The sequence below is a fragment of the Perognathus longimembris genome, chromosome 9 (assembly GCF_023159225.1).
Source record: "Perognathus longimembris pacificus isolate PPM17 chromosome 9, ASM2315922v1, whole genome shotgun sequence".
Lineage (NCBI taxonomy): Eukaryota > Metazoa > Chordata > Mammalia > Rodentia > Heteromyidae > Perognathus > Perognathus longimembris.
In genome coordinates, this window is record NC_063169.1 from 58,358,214 (window position 1) to 58,381,101 (window position 22,888).

General features: G+C 38.7%; 1 protein-coding gene across 1 annotated transcript; it reads left to right on the forward strand.

Moving 5' to 3' along the window:
- Positions 1-142: 142 nt before the first annotated feature.
- On the forward strand, positions 143-21,687 carry Pex3 (peroxisomal biogenesis factor 3). Its single transcript, XM_048354221.1, has 12 exons — positions 143-371; positions 6,456-6,587; positions 7,820-7,901; positions 8,488-8,531; positions 9,823-9,947; positions 10,165-10,231; positions 10,334-10,388; positions 11,097-11,265; positions 13,147-13,217; positions 17,587-17,709; positions 19,511-19,607; positions 20,830-21,687. Exons 1-12 carry the CDS (start codon positions 299-301, stop codon positions 20,911-20,913), a joined length of 1,122 nt encoding a protein of 373 aa, XP_048210178.1. The 5' UTR covers positions 143-298; the 3' UTR covers positions 20,914-21,687.
- The last annotated feature ends 1,201 nt before the right edge of the window (positions 21,688-22,888 follow it).

Below are 22,888 nucleotides of genomic sequence, written 5' to 3' on the forward strand. Positions count from 1 at the left end.
GGGCCCTCGTTTCCGGATCGGAGTCGAATCACAGGGCACCCGGGAACGGATTATGGACGGACCTGAGAGCCGGGACCGGTGAGCGGCGGCGGCGGCGGCCAAGGAGTGCGGCTGCGCGGCGGAGGCCACGCCCCCCTCCGGCCGGTGACAGCCTCCGCGGGAAGCGGCCGGAGCAGCACCTGGGGACCGCGGTGACGAGGACGCCTCGGCCTGCGGGCGGACCGGCCTCACACCCCCGAGGCCCCCCTCCCACGGCCCCGAGGGCCCGGCACCCCACCACCCCACGGGCACGGCCGAGATGCTGAGGTCGACGTGGAATTTCCTGAAACGCCATAAAAAGAAATGCATCTTCCTGGGCACGGTTCTCGGAGGTGGGTGGCCGCGGGCCCGGTAGGAAAGGGGCCTTGGATGGGGCAGTGGGGGTGAGTGACCCCGTTCCCAAGACAGTGCGGGGCTGGGCCATCCCACACCGGGACCCCAGATCCTCGGGCTTCCTTCAGGCGGCCCACGAGGAGCCGGGAGACTCACTTCCAAGTTGCTTTCCATCACCCTTCAGTCTCTGCGCCCTTTGCCCCTCACTCTGCTTCTGCCCCCCCCCCCCACACACACACCCTTCTTTTCCCACGGGCCCTGAGGACCCTCCGGTTATGTGTCAAGGGTCTCTTCTTTTAGGGGCGCATGCTTTCTCATTTTCTCTTGCTTTCCTATGGGATTCTCCTTTTTTTTTTTTTTTTGCACTCCTAGGCGTTTGTTCAGGTTTCACTCTTCTCACGAGTTCGTTTCATAATATGCTAGAAGAGGTAGCGAAAGCCTGCACTTTGGGTGCTGTTTGTGAAAGGTATCTTCACAATCACGAAGCACGTTGCACTGAAGGATGGAAAGATTAGAGAAACGCAAAGCCAGTGTTCTAGTCCTAGCCCTGTCATCTTAGAATACCAATTGTACAGCAGCGTGGGACTTAGGGTTAGGATGTCTTGCAGTCTTCACAGGATTAGTGAAGTTGGAATCGCTGCTGTGAATGGGAGAAGAGATTTAGAATCAGAAGCAGGTAAGATAAAAATCTTGATGCTGGGAGTGTAGCTGGTTCCTCCCTAGCTTAGTGAGGCCCAGAGTTTCATCCCCAGCTCCACAGAAACATAGTATCTTAAGAACCTTTTCAAAAGCAAGAAGGAAAAGTCTTTTGGACTAATGGAAAGAGAAAGTCTAGGAATTTTGAGAGAATTGCTTAAAACTTAAGTTTTAAAAAATATCCTTATCTCTTACTAAATACTTTGGCTACTGACGTAATTAAAAAACCCAGAACAAAGGACTTGTTATGTGGCTCAAGTGGTAGAGTATCTACCTAAAAAGAGCAGTGCTCTAAGTTCAAACCCCAGGACTGCAAAAATTAAATAATAATGTGCCTGATGGTTCACACGTGCAACCCTAGCTACTCTGGAGGCTGAGATCTGAGGATGGAGGTTTGAAGCCAGCCCCAAGCAGAAAAGTCCTTGAGTCCATTTATATCCATTTAACTAACATGAAACCTAAAACAGAGGTGTGACTCAACTCAGAGCACCTGCTTTGAGTGAAAAAAAAAGCAGAGCTGGAGGCCCAGAATTCAAGCTTCAGTTGGTACACATAAAGAGAAAAAAGAATAAAAAAAAGAGGAAGAACTGACTTTTTCTAAAGAACTTAGTTTTTTCCCCTCAATTAGACCATATTCTATTTCTTCCAAATAAGTAGAAATTAACTACATTAGTATTAACAATTTGGCATTGGGTGTTTCTTGAAAGTGTGAGAACATGAAATAGTATTCTTTTGTTGGTAGTGGTAGTGGTCATGGGGTTTGAACTCAAGACCCAGTGCTGTTCCTGAACTGTTTTGTGCTCAAGGCTAGTGTTCTACCTCTTTGATCCTCGGCTCCACTTCTGGGGTTTTTTTGATTGTTGGTTGAAAATAAGAGTCCCAAGGACTTTACTGCCTGGGCTGGCTTTGAACTTCGATCCTCTGATCTTAGCCTCCTGAATAGGTAGGATTACTGACAGAGTATTCTTGATAAGGCTATAATTTCATTCTGCATATCTCTGAGGTCTAGCACAAATTAATAATAAGCATATGTAAATTTTGATTGCCTTTAAGAGGTCCTTTTCTTTAGCGTGATTGCTTTGTTGGCTTGCTTTTATCTTATTTTGAGTTTACATTTGAAATATAAGGGGATTTTATTTTGGTATTTCCATACCAAATACACCAAAGTACTTTGAACAGATTCTTTATAGATCAAATATACTCCCTGATGTTTCAGGTTGTGGTGTCTAAAGTTTATTTAAATGCTTCTAAGACCACAAAATGTATTTCATTTTAAAGTGCTAGCAATATACATGTGATGGGAGACATAAATAAAATATTTTTGTTGCTAATGAAGAAAAGGAAATTACCTCTATCAATTTGTGAAGGATGGCATACCCTCTGGCTTATGGGGCAGTTTGAAAGTTAGTAGTTCAAGGTATTCAACAGGGTTTGTTATTTTAGGTGATACCTCTATCTTTATAGTTATCTCCTGTGCCTACGTGCCCTTTTATGAAAACACCAGTTATGCTGATTTGTTAACAGCCCTGGTGACCTCATTAAACAATTGATTACCTCTCTAAAGACTTCTCCAAAGTCACTTTCTAAGCTACTGGGGCGTCAGACATATGAATATGGGGGAGAAGAGAGTGAACACAATTTAAGCCATAGCAATTTATTTTCTTTGTAGCTTCTGTTACTACACTATACTTACCAAACAAATACAACAGTTTATAAAATACTTTTTTGTTAGATTTGTTGAGAATCTGTTGAAACCTTCCCCCTGGAAAAACCCACATAAACAACCATCAAATTTACTTCAGAAAAATTTATATCTATGTAAAGGGTATCATTTCAGTGTTTGATTTCACAAAGTAACTTGAGATAATAATCACTTGCCACATAGCTTTTATTAGTCCATTATGCAATAATGATACAAGCAAATCATTCCAAACTAGTTATATCAGAATTTGCTGTCAGAGTTTGTCAGTTTCTTCATTCTGTTGGTTTTGTAGCTCTATCATGTGTTTATTTAGAATTCATTATAGGAAAGATACCAATGAAAGCCTTATGTGAACTTTTGTTTCATAAGCATGATTACAATACATTTATTTGTATACAAACATAATAGCAACAACAATCATACTTTATTTCATTTTTAGAAAATGCTCTTACAGAACAATTATTTTAAAGGATACATAACATTAGTTCTTCAGACACGTCAATAGTAATTAAAACAATCTGGGATGTGTTTTTACTTTAGTACCTAAAGAGATGCCCCCTCCTCACTTGTGATAAACAGACCAAATCCATTTAGGCCAGGCACAGTTTCTGAGTTCTTTGTGGTTGACATATGGGCCACAGACAGTTGGCAATAGGTGAGGATTACTTAACTCCACTATAGCCTGGCTGCCAAAATATAATGAAACCAAGTTTTGGACACACTAAAAGTATCTATTTGCCAGCAAAGATGAAACAATAACAAAAAGCCTGTTCCATAAGCTCATTGAACTCTACCTCTCTTTGGTGTTATGACAAAACCTTTGTGAAACATTATTTTGAGGGAAAGGTAACAGAGTTTTAGCTATAGGTTCAGCTGGCTATCTGGTTAATTCTACTTAAGTGAGAATTTTCAGGTACCCAGGCTAAGCTATCCCTACACCATTCCAAAGAACTTGCCAACTATATTCATGTTCATATGGACATTACCAAATATTAATAAAATGATTTAGCTAGTCTAATGTCTTGAATACCATCAGTTTGTTTTTCTCTGTCATTGTACTTGTTTAAGAAATAATATTTATGTTCATTTAATCCTGTGTTTCATAGGATACCAAACTTAATGTAATCACAAAAGCATAATATGCTCAAATAACCAAGGATGACTAAGAGTTAAGTCAGTTAAACACTGGGTTTTAGCTAGGGGCAAACATCAATCACTGCTGATTAATTCTAAAACACTATGCTACTTCACATTTTCAGGGACTATCAATACGCTGCTCTTCCTCACTAAAATGCATTAGGACAATGACAGGCTTAAGACAGAAAAGGACATAGGAGCTAAAGACAAAATTCTGCTTTTTTGTAGAAGGGGGTGAAGGAGGATGTTATTTCCACTAGGTCCATACCAATGAATTTGGTCACAAACACAGCCCGGACAAGCTTCATTTGTGGAATGTCTGATTCTTTCTTAGCCTTTGGCAGTGTCTGTTCTCTGTACCTGTGTTCAGGGTTAGGCCAGATGCTAAAGTTGTGCCCTGGGCCTTCCTCTGACACCACAGTGGCCCCTGCCCCTCGGAGCAGGGGTCCTTAGGGATACTGGCTTCACATGAAGCGTAGAGGTGCTGAAGGACTGTCACCTCCAGAAGAGTCAAGTCCACAGTCTGTCCCAGAATAGGTACGTTTGGTCTTCGTAGAGTTTCAGTGAGATTGCCTGTAACACAGTCACTTCTCTGTACCTTTGTGTCTTGAAGTTATCTTGGGCTTGAATCACAGGCAAGAATGTTACTCTGTTACTTGTGAGATAAATACATTTCCTCTCCAGTTACAATCAGCCCTTAGTTCTGTCATTGAGCACTCACCATGTAGACAGAGGCAGTGCACGGCTGCGTGGCATATTCTACCTCAGTGCTTTACTCCTGACACTCAGTCTGAGAAACACAAGAAAGCTCCCAAGCAGTAAATTTGACATCTTTAGTTATCTCCTATTTGATTAAAAAGTTATAGAGGTTTGCAGCTTCTGGATAATCACTGTTGGGGGCTAACATCTTTTCAATTCCTTCAAGAATATCATTCACAGCTGCTGTTAACTTTTAAAGATGTATAAATGTGTCTTCAGATTGTCCTTTTGAAATAATCAGAGCTGAACTTGAGTGGAATATGTGAAGCACTCATCATGCTCATGTGATCGATTGGAATCCAAATGTTCTCTAGGCTAGACCAGGTTTCTTGATCCCTGTCAAGTTGGGAAAAGTGAGGTGCTAAGGAGACAGTGATTTCTTGATGGTACTTTCCCAAAGAAATGTATTCCTGTTTTTTACTCACTGTGAAGAATTGGGCTTAAGTTTTGCTTTTACTTCTGCCAACGTTTGGAACGGTTTTTTTCACCGTAACACCACAGGTTTTCGCCTGTAACACCACAAATGACATCTGTGAAAATCCATTTCTGGCATTCATTGATCTGATCAGAGATAAAAGTTATTTGACACACTTCAATCTGTCCAGTATGTCTTAATCAAATGTTACTAACCCCCTGATTGTTCAGGTCCCAAGTTAGAACCACACTGTTCCCCACTAGGCATGGACCAAAATGTACACATTTGTATCACACGGTATCTGCATACGTGTACTAAGTTACAGACATTCAGTGCCATCTGTGTTTTCATACTGAAGTGTTGTAATAGCCTCTTCTTCTCTTTCACAGATAAGTTATTGATTATTAAATAGTCTAAATGTCATTCTTTCCTTTTCTCCGAGATTTCTCTAATACACAGATAAAGAGATATCTACCAGACACCTTTCCTTTTTTTCATCCTTTAAAAATTTTTACCTTGCAACTTTAAAAACTATTAGATGTTTATTGAAGAAAATATGGAAAAAGCAAAGAAACAGAAGGAAATAATTTTTTTATCTCACATTGTTTATTAGAGATCAAAAAGCATACATTTTTATGTATTCCATTTTGAAACAAAATTTGTCAGGTGCATTGACTTACATTTGCTACTTAAGAGGAAACTCCAAGGAAAAAGTTAGCAAGACTCTCCATCTCAACCCAAATAAGCCAGATGTAGTGCTATGGGTCTGTAGTGAAAGCTGTGGAAAGGCATAGAAGGATTTCTGTCCAAGGCTAACCCAGGCAAAAACTAACAGAAAAATAACCTAAGAAACAAAAAGAGGCTTGGTGGTGTGTCTAGCAAAGCACCTTAAGTTCAAGCCCCAAATTCCATTATCACTATCAAAAAGGAAAAAAAGAAAAACCTTCCGGGATCTTACTTTATCATCTTACAGTGTATTTCCTTGAGTCATTAACTATTTAACAGTTTGGTTTTTAATTGCTACATTAAGATCTCATTGTGTGGCTAAATCATAATTTATTTAAACAATTCCATATTGCTAAATGTTTACAGTATTTCCAGTTAACTATTTAAGGCATTGCCAGACTTTCTACACTTGATTCCCTAGGGCTTGCTTCTGCTGTCCCCTTCGTAACTTCTGTCCTGAGCTGGGACAATGCTTAGCTTTCTCTTCAGTTCTGTCTTATACTGTTCTTTAATATGGTTTCTATAGAACTCTAATTTTTAGCTTTGCCTTGAGGTAAGCCTTATAATTGGAAAAACTAGGTTAAAATACTGTTGGGATTTTTAAATACCTTAATTAATATACTACCTTATTTTTAAAAATGATTTTAGGAGTATATATCCTGGGGAAATATGGACAGAAGAAAATTAGAGAAATACAAGAAAGAGAGGCTGCAGAATATATTGCTCAAGCTCGACGACAATACCATTTTGAAAGTAACCAGAGGACTTGCAATATGACCGGTAAGGCAAAGAGAAATATTTATTCATGTACAAAGTTGCTTGTTGACTTGTATTAATTCATATGTTTCCAGGACTAAAGATTAAAGGAAAAGGGCTGGGGATATGGCCTAGTGGCAAGAGTGCTTGCCTCGTATACATGAGGCCCTGGGTTCAATTCCCCAGCACCACATATACAGAAAATGGCCAGAAGTGGCGCTGTGGCTCAAGTGGCAGAGTGCTAGCCTTGAGCAAAAAGAAGCCAGGGACAGTGCTCAGGCCCTGAGTCCAAGTCCCAGGACTGCCCCCCCCAAAAAAAAAGATTAAAGGAAAAGACAAAAAAAAATTTATCTTGTGCATATTGCGTATATTACTGCAATATATGACTTGTTAAAATCAATGTAAATACTTATTCTTTGTTTTAGGGGTAGCTTGGGTTTTTGTCTGTGTATGTGTGCCAGTATTTGGCTTGAACACAGGGCCTGGCTGCTGTCCCTGAATGTTTTTTGCTCAAGGCTAACGGTCTACTTCTGACTACTTTTTTTGGTGGTTCTTGGAGATAAGAGTCTCCTGAGCTTTCCTGCCCAGGCTGGCTTTAAGCCGCTAACCTTAGATCTTATCCTCTTGAATAGCTGCGACTGGAGGCATGACCCACCAGGACCCAGCTCTTACTCATTTATATATTCATTCAGCAGATACTTGCAGTGCCCAGCACCAGGGAAATAGACAGGAAACAATAAAAGTAAAAATAGCCAGGCCCCAGTGGCTCATGGTGAAAAGATTCCAGACTAATGCCACCCACCAATTGCTACATCTCCAGGGAATAGATAAGCCTTCAGAGTGAGAAGGCAGTGAATTTTCAGTAGATAAAGGAAGATGGGGAAGATAGAAGGGGGAGGAGAGGAAAGTGGGGAAGAGAGGACAGGAGGGAAGAGAAGAGGAGAAATAGCCATAGTCCATACTGCAGAAGTTACCCCTGTGTTAACATCAGGGAATAATACTTATGCATGTACTTATTTATATTGCTATGATCTTAGTGTATACATAATTTTGTTCCATTAATATATGCCAGTAGATGATTTGTTAGCACATAATAAGTAACTCTCTTAATAATAATGTTTGAAATTCTATAGCCTTGTCATGCCTTCCCAACTCATGCTGGTTGCTAATATGGTCATGTGGCCAAATACAGCATGCATTTCCAGTGATGGCAGGCAAATCACTTGTGATGTTTTGATTTTCTGTTTGTGTTACAGTACTGTCCATGCTCCCAACTCTGAGAGAGGCCTTAATGCAGCAGCTTAACTCAGAAAGCCTTACAGCTCTGCTCAAAAACAGGTAAATGCGAATTATGGCATGTTCCATTTTAGGACAGTACTTATATAGTTTATAGGGCGAACTAGAATATTTTTCAAAAGCCTTTGCTTCCTTATTTTCTTTATAAGAAAAGCTTGTGATACAAAGGCTCAGTTAAAAAATAAATGAGTATTTCACTAAGTCCATTTCATTTTGTTCATTATTTAGGCTCTTTCATTCTATACATATTTTAGAGCAATAAAATATTCATGCATTGTTTGTCATAAAACTAGATTTCCTATATCATTTTGACCTTATGAAGAAATCTTAGCATTGAGAACGTAGGGAATGTATTCCTAACCCAGCTTCTGTTAAATATTACCCTTCTTAAATTGTTTGCACTGTAATAAATATTATTCACATACATTCTAAACCGATAGGGCATATAATTTGCTAAAAATAAAATACAAATCTAGCATGAGTGGGACATTTCCATCCGCATCTCTTGCTTCGGGAAGCACCCCACGCAGGGAGAGGGGTGTACGGAGGATCCGTGTATGCTGGCACTCTGTCACAGAGCTCCATGCCCAACACTCACTATGTTTTCTGACTTTTTTTTTTCCTGTAGGCCTTCAAACAAGCTAGAAATATGGGAGGATCTAAAGATAATAAGTAAGCCTTCGTATTCTGTGTAACAGCACATCCTTGAACTGTTTATAAGGGAAGTTTTTTGTACTGTATCATATGAGTGACTCTTTACTTACCTTGTAAAGTTTTCAGGATTAAATATAATATCACTCATAAAACAAGTAGATAAATATCCAGTCACAGAAAATAATGAGTGGTAGTGGTGGTGTTGGTATTATGGTTGTTCCTATGATAGTTCTACTATTTTTAACATTAACTGTATGCATGTATGTATGTATAGAGATATATCTGTAGATATTTTTTCCCCTGCCTATTAATCTCACTCATTTTTTTTCTACTGATGGCTGGTGCTCTACCACATGAGCCATATCCTCAGTTCCTAACCTTATATGTTAAAGGAAGTTTATATATCATCTGATAAGGGAGCTTTACATTGTTATTGTACATAAACTCATTCCTGAAAAAACATTGAAGCAACATTTTCCTGGAGCCTGTAGATCTCTATGTCTCAAAAACTCATAGTGGCAATCATTCCTTTGTTTTCCCAGCCATGAAACTAATTCTTTGCAACAGAATGATGAATGGAACCTCTCTAGAATCCTGTAGTCCCTTTCTGCTATTGCACTTTTTCTTACTCCCTGTTGCCAAAACTTTCCCTGTTCCCTTTTGTCATTCCTTCACTCCCACTCACTCTGATGAACTGTAACCTGGCTTTCCTTCTCCTCGCTCCACCCAAGAAAATCTCTCAGGCATCAGCAGGAACTTCTATGTTGCTAAATCCCCTGGTTGCTTCCCTCCTGCTAGATCTCTTGGCTGGTCATCTCCTCTGCTCTCTGTCTTTAGCAACTCCATGCTCTGCTGCCTGGAAGCTCTGTCCTCCTGCTTTTCTCTGTCTATACCTTTCTTCAGTCCATAGCTAGCTTCTACTCCTTTGCTAGAAGGATAGGGTTCTTCCACCCTCAGCCCTCTTCTCTGAAGTCTAAGATGGCTCCTTTGAACAACTCAGAGCTCTGCGGCATCAGCTCAGTCCTTCCTTGTTTTCGGGTGTGTGAGTGTGTGTGTGTGTGTGTGTGTGTGTGTGTGTGTGTGTGTGTGTGTTGATTTATTTCTTTGGCTTTCCTTTCTGGTTTTGTGGTAGTGGGAATGCTCTTAGCTTAAGTTTGAGATATTTTAAACTGGTACATTTTTATATTTGATATAGTTACAAATATATTCAAAACACTTTATTAAAAAATAACATTCATAGGGATAGTTCATGATTTCACACATTTCTTGGTGTTTTAATAACACAAGGGTTATTTTTTTCTCTCTGAAGGTTTCACAAGAAGTGTTGTAGCTGTGTACAGCACCTGTATGCTGGTTGTTCTTTTGAGAGTCCAGTTAAACATAATCGGTGGATATATTTACCTGGACAATGCAGCAGTGGGAAAAAATGGTTCTGTAAGTTGAGTAGACATAAATGCATGTCACTCTATCTTTCTGGAAGTTCAGTAGGAGTATTTGCTCATTTTTACAATGAATTTTAGGATATACCTGCCTTTGTATTTCATGAGATTGTAAGATTTTAGCATTATGATTTTAAAATATTTTGGAAGTACTACTACTTCTATAATAGTGGAAGTCCTAAATAACGTCACTTCCTTTCTGTTTTGTACAGACAGCTCTTGCTCCCCCAGATGTCCAGCAGCAATATTTATCAAGTATCCAACATCTCCTCGGAGATGGTAAGGTCCTAATCCGTGGCCTCTGTACTGAATTCATTTGTTTGTATTATTGAGGACTTGGGTAAGGGAACAAGGCTTCTCATCTTGTGTCTCCCTTTATAGGCCTGACAGAACTGATCACTGTCATTAAGCAAGCTGTGCAAAAGATTTTAGGAAGGTAAGGCATTTTTTTGACTTCTTGATTCTGATGAATAAAAGAAAAAGTAGAATTGTTGCGGTGAAGTTGGTGACTTGACACATGTGAAACTCTTCATGATAATACAGATGCCAGCCCTCAGTACTGCCTTCTGGAGTCACTTTTTCCATCAGTTTCCACCTTTACATATCAGAAAAAAAGCTTTGCTATTTCATTGTGTACTGACTGATTTCCAAACAAATCAGAAGTATTTGGATTGTGAAATTAACAATCTACTTCAAAATCTGCTGCTGAGACTTTTAACTCCTAACAATATCTGTAATTACAGTAGGAATTTTCTTATGCAATCTCTAGCAAAGCTTTTTCTTGGCTTTGTAATAATAACCTGGGACTGGTGTCTAGCTTCTTCATCCTAGTCCAATCAGTAATTTGAGGTTTGATGGGATAGAACAAGATTGCAGACTGTTAAGGAAAAGTGTGTTAGCCCGGCGCCAGAGGCCCACACCTGTAATCCTAGCTACTCAAAAGGCTGAGATCTGAGGATCATGGTTTGAAGCCAGCCCAGTCAGAAAAATCCCTGAGACTCTTATCTCCAATAAACTACTCAGAAAAAGCTGGAAGTGGCACTGTAGCTCTAGTGGCAGGGAAAAAAAAAAAAAAAAAAAAAAGAATGTGTTTAAGATGTATTACCTAGTTTCAATTTATTCCAATTATCTTCTATGTTTCTAGTGTTTCTCTTAAACATTCTTTGTCCCTTTTGGACTTGGAACAAAAACTAAAAGAAATCAGAACTCTTGTTGAACAGCATAAATCTTCTTCTTGGATTAATAAGGATGGATCCAAATCTCTATTATGCCATTATATGATGCCAGATGAAGAAACGCCACTAGCCGTCCAGGTACGTAATTCCCAACCACTGAAGCAAACCAGTTGTTGTCTATTTCTAAGTTTTTATTACTCTTGAAATTCAATTTCTGAGCGTCTTAAAAAGTAAGTGATTGAAAGGCATGCATTCCAGTAATTAAATAAAACCATATTTAGAAACTAAAACATGCCTGATTCCTAGTTTAAGTCACTTACAATTTTAGATACTTATATTATTGAGTAATAGTATGTGACTGACACAGATATATGCTGGATCTAAAATAATGAATATATGTGCATTATACTTGGGGAACTCAGGAGACAGAGTCTGTACCGTGGCTACAGCTCTAAGTGCAAGATCAGGTAGCAGGGCAATATTGTATTAGGGCAAGATTGTAAAGTGCTTTGTATGCCAAGATAAGGAATCTGAACTCCAGTTTGTGGCCATAACTGCATTTAAACTACATTCAAACATACTTTCAAAAATAAATAATGTGCCTGGGAATGTGGCTTAGGGGTAGAGTGCATGCATGAAACCCTGGGTTCAATTTCTCCGCACCACATACACAGAAAAAGCCAGAAGTGGTGCTGCGGCTCAAGTGGTAGAGTGCTAGCCTTGAGCAAAAGGAAGCCAGGGACAGTGCTCAGGCCCTATGTTCAAGACCCAGGACTGGCAAAATAATAATAGTAGTAGCAACAACAACAATAATAATGTCTCGGAAGTGGCACTGTAGCTCAAAGTGGTAAGTGCTAGCCTTGATTGAAGAAAGCTGAGAGAGAGTGCACAAGCCCTGAGTTCAAGCCCCACCACTCACAAATAAATAATATAAATAAATAAGCAAATACTGTCAGCAGGAAAATGACCTGAAGGAAGCTGTAGTTATCTAGTTGAGGAACAGAAGACTTTAAATTCTAACAGTTGTCACCTCTGGCATAGCTGCATACTGGTGTGTCCTGAGCACTTGTTACATAAGTTATTCATTGATTTAAGAGCAATAAAAACGCCAGAGATTGCATGCTATGTAGCTTGTTATAAAATTCGTAGTTTTTTTCATTTGTAAATTGAATTAAACCCATTCTTTGCAATTGGGAGAATCGCTCTTACTAAACCCACAAAGCCTCAGGAACTATAATACTTCCGCATGGAGGCCCCATCAATTAGACTGCCATGTTCTCATTGGTGGCCAATTTTCCCTTTCCCTAGACACGCCATAGATGACCCCCTCGGGTACTGGGAGACACTGTATTTATGAATGGTCCGGAAGAGAAGAAAAAAGTCACAACTCACTTGAGGCAGTTCTGTGACTTGAAAGAGGGAAGCTAAACTGAATCAGGAGGACAGAATTAATGAAGGAAACCAGAGAAAACCTACTTATAAAATAAGACCTCAAGGAAATACAATAAGAAGATAGTGACCTTTCACCAAATTAATAACTTTCTGGAACTATGAAACAGTGTCAAATTTTAAATTTCAACAGAGGAACTAAAAAGAAAATGATTGAAAGGCATGGGTAAAGAAAGATAGGATAATGCACCAGATCCTAGTGAACTGAATTATATCCAGAAACCTAGACTGAAAAGACATAGCCTCAGGTGAAAAACAAACAAATATTGTATATCCTGGTAAAATCTCTTCATAGTGACAGGAAAAAATATACACCTCTGCATTCTTAAAACCTCCCTCCTTTGTTGCTACTACTAGAATTCTAAGATACTACTAGAATTCTACCATATAAGGTCCAAATAAACAACAAAGTTACAACCCTGTATAGGTTTAGGACTTTGGCGTTCTCTGATTGTTGATAGAACGTATGCTTTTAAATTTCTAGAATTTGTGAGTCTGTGACTGTGACCAGTTTCTTCATGACCCTGTGCTGATATTTGGACAGTGAAATGTGGCATTCTCATTTTACAGGCCTGTGGTCTTTCTCCCAGAGACATCACCACAATTAAACTTCTCAATGAAACGAGAGACATGTTGGAAAGGTATGTAGATGGCATGGAAAGCACAAGGCATTTGTACTTATATGAACTTAACACTTTTTAGTGTTTCTTGAACAGATAGCCTACATTGTGTTAAATAATCAATTTGAAGTCTGTCCCCGTGCCTTCAGGAAGGATTTCCTGCATAAGCAGAGAGAAGTGGATTTTTTTTTTAAAGATACCCACTTTGTTTACCATCCTGATATACAGGTTGAAGAGTCAGAAGGTAACATTTGTACTTTGATAAGCCATCTTATAATAATTCATGTATACCCTATGTGTGCACTAACTAGTAAATAGTTGACAAGCAGCTCTGCTAAACAAACAAAAACAAGGTAAAATTTAAACACCAAAAACCGAAATTGTAGCCATGTGCTGTGGTTACCAAATGGAAGCTAACCTACCAAATTGAAGCCACTGAATGACAACCTAGGGAGGTAGGAAGAATTGTTCTTGGTTCTTGAAAGCTTGCACTAATCAGCTCTAGCCAGCCCTACAGTGTACACACACACACACACACACACAAACACACACACACACACACACCATCTTCAGAATGACTCATCAACCCTAAACCAGTTAGAGTAGACGATGATGATAACAAAACCTCTCTTGGTTGTTGTTTTAGACAGAGTCTTGCTCTCAAGTCTTAACTGGTCCTGAACTCACAGTCCTCTTGCCTTCGCATCCTAAGTGTGGGGATTAGAGGTGTGCAACATCACACCTAGCTCCTAAAATCTTTGAGTGATAAAAATTTCACTTCCTGTCTAAATTGTTGCTGTTTTGAGCCACCCAAAATAGAGGCAGAGTTAAAAACTGAGAAAGTACATTTGAAAGAGAGTGCATTTAAGACTCCATGACCTGGATTCAAGGCTGCTTAACCTTGGCTGAGCCACTTGAGCTTTGAAGGTAATTTTATCATTGAGAAATACCATAGTAGCTTACCTACCAACTATATGTTAAATGATACAAATATCAAAGTTACTTTGTTACTTTTTTAAGTAGTTGTACAAAGGAGTTGCCATTTAACAAAGCAGTTTATGAACACACTATATCTTAATCAATGTCACCCCTCTCAACATTCACACACACATACACACACACACACACACACACACACACACACACCCCTCCCTTCTCCACCCCTTCCCTCACTCTTCTGCATTTTGTAGGATATACGTTGGATTCTTGACTGAGTTCTCCCCTCCTCTCCTCTTCATTCATCTTCCCCTTTCCTCTAGACCTAACCCAACCACTTTCCAATAACTGCTTCCTGCTCTTTTATTTTGTTGACTTTGCCTTTCTACGGAATTAATTTATTTCATTCCTCAATTAAAGATACCAGATGCCTCCTTGGGATAATTTATGCCTTTTTTTTCTCTAGTTCTATTTTCTGAGGAAATGAAATTCCTTTCTTAGGATAAATTCTTCATAATCTTGAGGAAAACCAGCACTGATAGTTAACTGAACTGTGAGTCCCGTGTCAGAATTTGTCGATGCTTTGTCTTTGCCCAGTAGCTATTGACTCTTTGTTTTCTATTCAGATTTTCACCAAATAATTCCATAAGCTCTAGAAAAAGTCATTGTTGACCTTTTTCCAAATACCTCTTACTCAACTTTTCTCTGGTATTTGACACTATTGATAAAGCCTTTCTTGAAATTGTTTTGTCACATGTGACAATATAATATTTCATTTTCCCTCCTAGTTCTTAGGTTCTTGTAGCCCAGTCTTTCCTTTAAACATTAGTGTTTCCCAGGGATTTGTTCTTATTGTATCAGCAGCTGCTGTGCTGATAAAATTGTAATTGTACTTTCATTGCTTAGCTGCAATCTGTATGCTAATTATTCCCAAATGTATTATTACCCAAGTACCCCTGCACCACTAGTAAATAGCTAACAACCACTCTGCAAAAAAAAACAATTGGTCTAGAGTAAGATTTCTACATTTCAACATTACAATTAATATATTCATTCATTCATCTCCTTGAGTTATTCATCAAGTATTTCCTGACCAGCTTTGATCTATTAGCTATTGCTTTAGGTGCTACATATTTATCTTTTCTGGGACTTCTCATGGGACATAAAACCAAAACATTAATAAATTTACTCTGTTGTTAAGTATCTGTGACTTCATTGATGAAATGAGCACGTTGCCACGCTAGAGTGGGCAGAGATGCTGTTTGTGATAGGTTGGTCTGAAAAGGCTCTGAGGAGCGTCATTGGAGCAAATATGAATCCCCTGTGGATGTGAGCTTTATGATCAGAAGAAGTGCAGTTCGAAGAAGAGGTGCACAGAAGTTAATACTTGGCCTATTCAAGGAACAGCAAGGATGCCAAGTGCTAAGCACAGTGACAGGGAAATGAGGGTGGAGAGATAGGTAGGGCTTCCTGTATTTGGACCTTGTAATCCATGATGACCCTTGTTTGTCTGATATTTGTGATTACTTGTTTCCATTATCATTACTTATTTAGTATTAAAAGCAATGTGTGTGTGTGTGTGTGTGAGTGTGTTTCAGCACTTTTCTTATATCATGTGTGTGTAACTTAGGATATGTAAGCCTTGTTGGTAATGTTTTTTAAATTCTGAGATTTATAGGAAGCTATTAGAAAGTTTTAAGCAAGTTAATATTTATAAAAGACTGTTCCCATTGCTTTATGATAAAATGACCATAAAGAAACAGGAATGGGAAAAGGGAGCCAGTGTTAAAAAATTTGATAGACTTTCACTAACATGACATGTTAGCGAAACCTATTTGTGCAACTTCTTTAAAATAATTTTTAATTTTTTTTCTTGAAAAATAATTTGAAGCCAGGTGCCAGTGGCTCATGCCTGTAATCTTAGCTACTCAAGAGGCTGAGATGTGAGGACCATGATTTGAATACAATCCAGGCAGAAAAGTCTGTGAGACTTTTACCTCCAACAGACTACTCAGAAAAAGCTGGAAGTGGCCCAAGTGGTAGAGTGGAGTGCTGCCTTGAACATAAAGAGGCTCAGGAACAACACCCAGGTCCTGAGTTCAAGCACCAAGACCAGAAAAAAAAATTGAGCTGAGTTTCCATGAATATCTAATCAAAAGACTAGAAATTAGTATTTTGATCACTTGTGCTCCAAGTGTAGTACTCTACTGTCTTATACAAGGTTAATGAGACCCTGTATCCAAAACAAAACAAATGGGGGTTAGAACTGAGCTCAAGTGGTAGAGCACTTGTGAAGGAAAATTCCTGAGTTTAACTTCTAGTTAAAAAAGAGAGAGAATGAAAAAGGAAAGGAAGAGGAAAGAGAAAGATAGGTACCAGTGGCTGAGACCTGTAATCCTAGGTATTCAGGAGGAGGCTGAGATCTGATGATGTGGTTCAACGCTAGCCTACAGGAAAAAAAACAAAAACAAAAACAAAACCTGAGAGGGTATAACTCCAGTTAATCTCTAAATAACTAGCACTAAGGACAGATGTCAGGCCATAAGTGAAAAAGATGAGCAAGTACAAGGCCTTGAGTTAAAATCCCAGTGCCAGTGTGCGCATACGCGCACACACACAATACACACACACACAGAGAGAAGGAGGGGAAGAAGAGAAAGTTTACAGACAGAAAAGGGAAAGAGAAAGGAAGGAGATAAGTGGGAAGAAAAGGAAAAATGAAAGGGAAGGAAGACCTAAATTTACTGTGCGATCTAGCAAGTCTGTATCTACCAAGGAGAAATGAGATCCAGCTATGGCGACTGAGACCTGGAATCCCAGTTGTCCTGGAATCGGAAGCAGTAGAGAATCGACCCCAATAGAGAATGTAAAACAAAGAAATAACTGGTCATTGTATGAGGATTCAAGAGTTCCCTCCCCCAAAAAGTAATACTAGTATTGGCATTTGTTTTTTATTTTTTATTTATATATTTTTTTTTGCCAGTCCTGGGCCTTGGACTCAGGGCCTGAGCACTGTCCCTAGCTTCTTTTTGCTCAAGGCTAGCACTCTGCCACTTGAGCCACAGCGCCACTTCTGGCAGTTTCTGTATATGTGGTGCGAGGGAATCAAACCCAGGGCTTCATGTATTAGAGGCAAGCACTTTTGCCGCTAGGCCATATCCCCAGCCCTAGTATTGGCATTTTAAAAAACACACTGTACAAAATGCTGACAAACCTAAGAAAATCTAGGGATTTGGGCAAATGTCCTCCATGTGTTGTGCTAATTAATAAATGAATTTTTTGCTTAGCTTTGAAAAATTAACTCCTCCAAAAAATCTTTACACTATTTCATGCTGTGAAAACTAGATTGTAACTAGAAATGTGGTTGTGAAAGGTGGACACATAATTATTGAATTTTTTCCTTTTTCATTGAAAAAACCTAGAAAAAGTAATATATTCTTTTTTTTTTTTGTAGCCCAGATTTTAGCATGGTGTTGAATACCTGTTTAAACAGAGGTTTCAGCAGACTTCTGGACAACATGGCTGAATTCTTTCGACCTACAGAACAGGACCTCCAGTATAGCAACTCCATGAATAGGTAAGGTGACACAAAAAAAATGATAGCAGACTCACAACATAGTGCTTTTGGCTGTGTTATTTTTTGTTCCAGATGACAAATGTTCTAGGTAATAAATTTGAGTGAACTCCTGAGTTCAAACTTCAGGACCACCACTGCCACCACCATAAAACAAAAAGAATATTTGAAATCAAATGTAAATATAGTTATTGATAAAACACCAGACCGATTTCCATTAAACTCATAATAAAAGTGGTCACTATTAATGTATTAATTCTACATCATTTACCTATTTAATAAGGATAAGAAAAAAGTTTTGAAGGCTGGGAATGTGGCTTAGTGATAGAGTGCTTGCCTAGCATGCATGAAACCCTAGGCTTGATTCCTCAGTACCACATAAAACAGAAAAAGCTAGAAGTGGCACTATTACTCAAGTGGTAGAGTACTAGCCTTGAGCAAAAAGAAGCTCAGAGACAGTGCCCAAGCCCTAAGTTCAAGCGACAAGACTGCCAAAAAAAAAAGTTTTGAAGAACAAATTCAGGAAAGCCTTTTTTTAAATGCATTTATCTTGCAAATAAACAACTTGTTTTTACTATTGTAATAAACTGATTATTGAGTCTTAATTTTCTAAGTTAAATTCGTGCTATCTTAAATGATGCCTGTTTTGGAAAGGGGAAAAAACACTTGTCATTATATAAAGGTGACAGGATCTTATACTTCTAATCCTACTCCAGGGAACTGATGATAAAAGTTGGGATAGCTAGAAGCCAGATTACTATATAATCATTTTGTGGCCCGTGCCATTACTGGGGCTTCAACTCAGGGTCTGGGTGCTGTCCCCAAACTATTTTGCTGAAGGCTAGCAAGCACTCTACCACCTGAGCCACAGTTCCACTTCTGGCATTTGGGTGTTTAATTGGAGATGAGAGTCTCATGGATTTTGCTTCAAACCTTGTTCCACAGATCTCAGCCTCTTAAGGAGTTATGATCATAGGCATGAGCCACTATGGCTTTATATAATCATTTTCTTAAAATCAAGCTTTATAATATTAAAGAAGATGAAAAAGTACTCACACAGAAAAAAAGCAAAAACAATATATTTAGGAAGTAAGGGTTTTAAAAAATAAAACAAGGGGCTGGGGATATAGCCTAGTGGCAAGAGTGCCTGCCTCGGATACACGAGGCCCTAGGTTCGATTCCCCAGCACCACATATACAGAAAACGGCCAGAAGCGGCGCTGTGGCTCAAGTGGCAGAGTGCTAGCCTTGAGCAAAAGGAAGCCAGGGACAGTGCTCAGGCCCTGAGTCCAAGGCCCAGGACTGGCCAAAAAATAAATAAATAAATAAATAAATAAAACAAAATCATGAATACATGCATATATATATATAAGAATTTATCCATTAAGTCAGTTTTAATTGTTATTTCTGGGTGGGACAATTTTACTTGAGTTTTTTAAACATATTTCTGTAAGTGTCCTTCAATGGCTATATCACTTATATAATTAAAATGTTAAAATGAAGCTGGGCACAAGTGGCTCACACTTGTAATCCTCACTACTCAAAAGACTGAGATCTAAGGATCATGGTTCAAAGCTAATTCTAGACAAGAAAGTCTATGAGACTCTTCTCTCAATTAACTACCCAAAAAGCCAGAAGTGGGCCTGTAGCTCAAGTTGTAGAGTGCTAGTTAGAGCTCAAAAGCTCAGGGACCATACCCAGATTTTCCCTAAGTTCAAGCCCCAGGACTGGCACGAAAAATAAAAAGTTAAAAAATGTCTGTAAGGTAATTTCAAAAAAGTAATTACTGTGGTAATTTTTTTCAGTCTCTCCAGTGTCAGCCTGCCTTTAGCTAAGATAATCCCGATAGTAAATGGACAGATCCATTCCATTTGCAGTGAAACACCTAGTCATTTTGTTCAGGTAAGAAAGCTTGGGGGCATTATTGGAAACCAATCACGTTAATAATGCGATCGTGTTTTCTAATATAAAACTACAGTTTTACTTGTTTTATAAAAACAAAAATCTGAAACTGGGCTGGGAATGTGGCTTAGCGGTAGAGTGCTTGTCTAGCATGCATGCAATCCTGGGCTCGATTCCTCAGCACCACATAAACAGAAAGAGCCAGAAGTGGCGCTGTGGCTCAAGAGGTAGAGTGCTAGCCTTGAGCAAACAGAAGCCAGGAACAGTGCTCAGGCCCTGAGTCCAAGCCCCAGGACTGGCAAAACAAACAAACAAATCTGAAACTGCAATGTGAGTTGGCAGAAGGCCTCTGAGTAATAAAATGTGGTAGTAATAATTTATAAGGTTGGCAATACCTTTTCCATGTTACAGCGAAACACATGTTGGACTGCATTTCAGTCCAGATACATGGAGGGGTCAGTTGAGTTTACATAGTGTTATCTTGTACTGTGATAAAGATCAGTGCTTCACAGAAGCTGAGGAAAACAAGAAAATTTGGGTGTGTTTTTTTTCTTATTTATTGTCAAAGTGATGTACAGAGAGGTTACAGTTTCATACATTAGGCCTTGGGTACATTTCTTGTACTGTTTGTTACCTCCTCCAGTGATATAACTACATATCACTATAATAGTACCTTAATAATTTGTCACTAAAAGCTGTATAAGCAATGAAGTACTAAATTTTCTTACAAGATGACCTCCAGCTCCATCTTTTGGGGAAACGCATTGAGTAAAGCTGATCTTAGGAGTACAATGATCATTTTTTTTCTAGTTTTACATTCCCAATTCCCTTGGGAGAAGTTAAGAGCCTTTGCTCTAAATTATATGTGTGATTTGACCATATGTGTATGTGTATGTAAAACATACATGCACAAGTCATGTTACGTATGTAATCAAAAGTAACTGTAGCCTTATGACTTTTGTATTACCATCACTTATTCAGTAGAAACTTTCCTAGCACCTGACATAGAACCTATACAAAGACTAATTTTAGATTCTTTCCCCTACATTACACCACTGTATATTTCCTGTAGTCTATTACAAGAAAAATACTCCTTTCCATAAATGGCTTCCTTCTTGGCCTTGAATATCACAAAGTTCCAGGCTAATTCCTGGCTTGTTTAAAGTGAGTTCAAATTCCTACAGTTTGGCCAAACATCACGTTATCCTGTCTTCTTTTCCAGGACCTGTTGATGATGGAGCAGGTAAAAGACTTCGCTGCTAATGTATACGAAGCTTTCAGTACCCCTCAGCAACTAGAGAAGTGACTTCTTTTTTCTTCAAGAAAAACTACAGTGGGATCCATTCATGCTAAAAACTACATGGAATGAACCAACTATACCTAGAGTGACAATTTGTTACCAAATTGCCTAATAAAATATATTCTTAAAGTCTTCATTTCATAATGAAGTAGATTTATTTAGCATCTTAATATATTTTTAAAGCCATCAACAAACCAGTTTTGCGAGTATATGTACACACTGTGCAAATAATGTAATTTATAGTTTGTTACACCATGAATATTTGATCCAAACTGACTAAAAACAAATGTAGATACTTTTATACATATATACTTATCAGATGAAATGTGGTGTACTTTGACATTAATCCTGAGGGTGAAAAATCTGTTTGGGAAATAGGTCTAGGATGTGTGGAGTTTGGGAAATACGCTACTTAACTAATCATCAAGTTGACTGGACTCTGCGGTTAACAAAAGTAAATCAGACTTTTCTCCAGTTCTCCTTCAGAGGAATAAATGACGTGTCTCAAATATACCTGGGTGGAAGACCTTTCTTCTTATGAAAATCAGTGAACTTTAACAATTACAATCAGCTTCTTTTTCCTTTGCTGTTTCTCTGTGGTATTGTCTAAGGCTTGCCTTAGAGAACTGTGTACTGACTTAGAGGCTAAAATTGTGTTGACATGGTGCATGGCCATTATTGATTACATAGTTTTATGTAAATAATTTTAATAACTTACTTTGTATTGATTTTGAGTACAATGAATATCTTATTGCAATAAACTATTTTAATAAAACAGAATTTTGTTAATACTTGTCAAACATTGATGTATTTGTCCCGTACTGTTTTTGCTGTTATTTTTGGAGAAAAGGGCTTTTTAAATTTCATTTTAACTGGTAAGATAAGGTGATGCTTGCTTTTAACTATCTTGTAGGAAAAAAGTGAATAACATTACATTCTGAAAAAGAAAGGATTCATTATATCTGGGAACTCAATTGTACACTTAGGAGTGCAATGAGGACAGAAATAAATGAATCATTGTGTCATCAGTATCAGTATCTTGCTAGGAATGGCTTATTTTCAGTAATAGCAATTTATGCTCTCCCAGTAGATTAGATAGCTAAATAGGAGAGAATAGGAAATGAATAGTGAAGAGTCTTCTAAGGCTTGACTAGGGCCAAGGCTGACTGCCAGAGAGTCTAAGTCCAGAATACTTCAATAACAACAACAAAAAAAAAAAAAAATTAAAAGATCCTGGCATGGTAGCACACGCCTTATATTCCCAACTACTTGAGAGGCTGAGGCAAAAGATGACAAGTTTGAGGGCTTCCTGGGCTGCATACATAGTGAGACCCTTCCTCAAATCGAGGTCTGGACATGCCGCTCTCGCCTCCACATTAGGTGACCACACTTACTGGAGTGAAGTCCTCACGCTTACGACTTCAGTCTTTTTCTTTAAAAAGTAAATAAAGCATACATTAGTTGTACAAGGGTTTTTGGTTTATGGAGTTTATTGGGGGGTGCAGTATTTCCATCTATGTAGCATTCTTTAATCATTCCTTTTACTTTTATCTGTCCCCCCTTGTAAACTTAACAAGTTTCATTACTTTTTCATATGTGCATGTAAAATACTTCAATTGTTTGCCACCCCTTGACCTTTCACCTCCCCCTCCCCCCCACTTCTTACCATAATAGTGCTAGTCTTATAGTTATGTCATTTTTTAAGTCTAAATTCCATATATGAGAAAAACTAGCAGTATTTTCTTTCAGTCTGGCTTATTTCACTTTTTTTGTTTTGTTTTTTGCCAGTCCTGTTGGGGGAGGGAGGGCGCGAACTCAGGGACTGAGCACTGTCCCTGGCTTCTTTTTGCTCAAGGCTAGCACTCTGCCAACTTGAGCCACAGCGCCACTTCTGGCCTTTTTTATATATGAAGTGCTGAGGAATTGAACCCAGGGCTTCATGTATACAAGGCAAGCATTCTTGCCACTAGGCCATATTCCC

Coding starts and splice junctions, on each gene's coding strand:
- Pex3 (XM_048354221.1), top strand. CDS start 299: ATGCTGAGGTCGACGTGGAATTTCCTGAAACGCCATAAAAAGAAATGC. Junction 9,948..10,164: donor CAGTGGGAAAAAATGGTTCT/GTAAGTTGAGTA, acceptor TGTTTTGTACAG/ACAGCTCTTGCTCCCCCAGA. Junction 10,389..11,096: donor GTGCAAAAGATTTTAGGAAG/GTAAGGCATTTT, acceptor CTATGTTTCTAG/TGTTTCTCTTAAACATTCTT.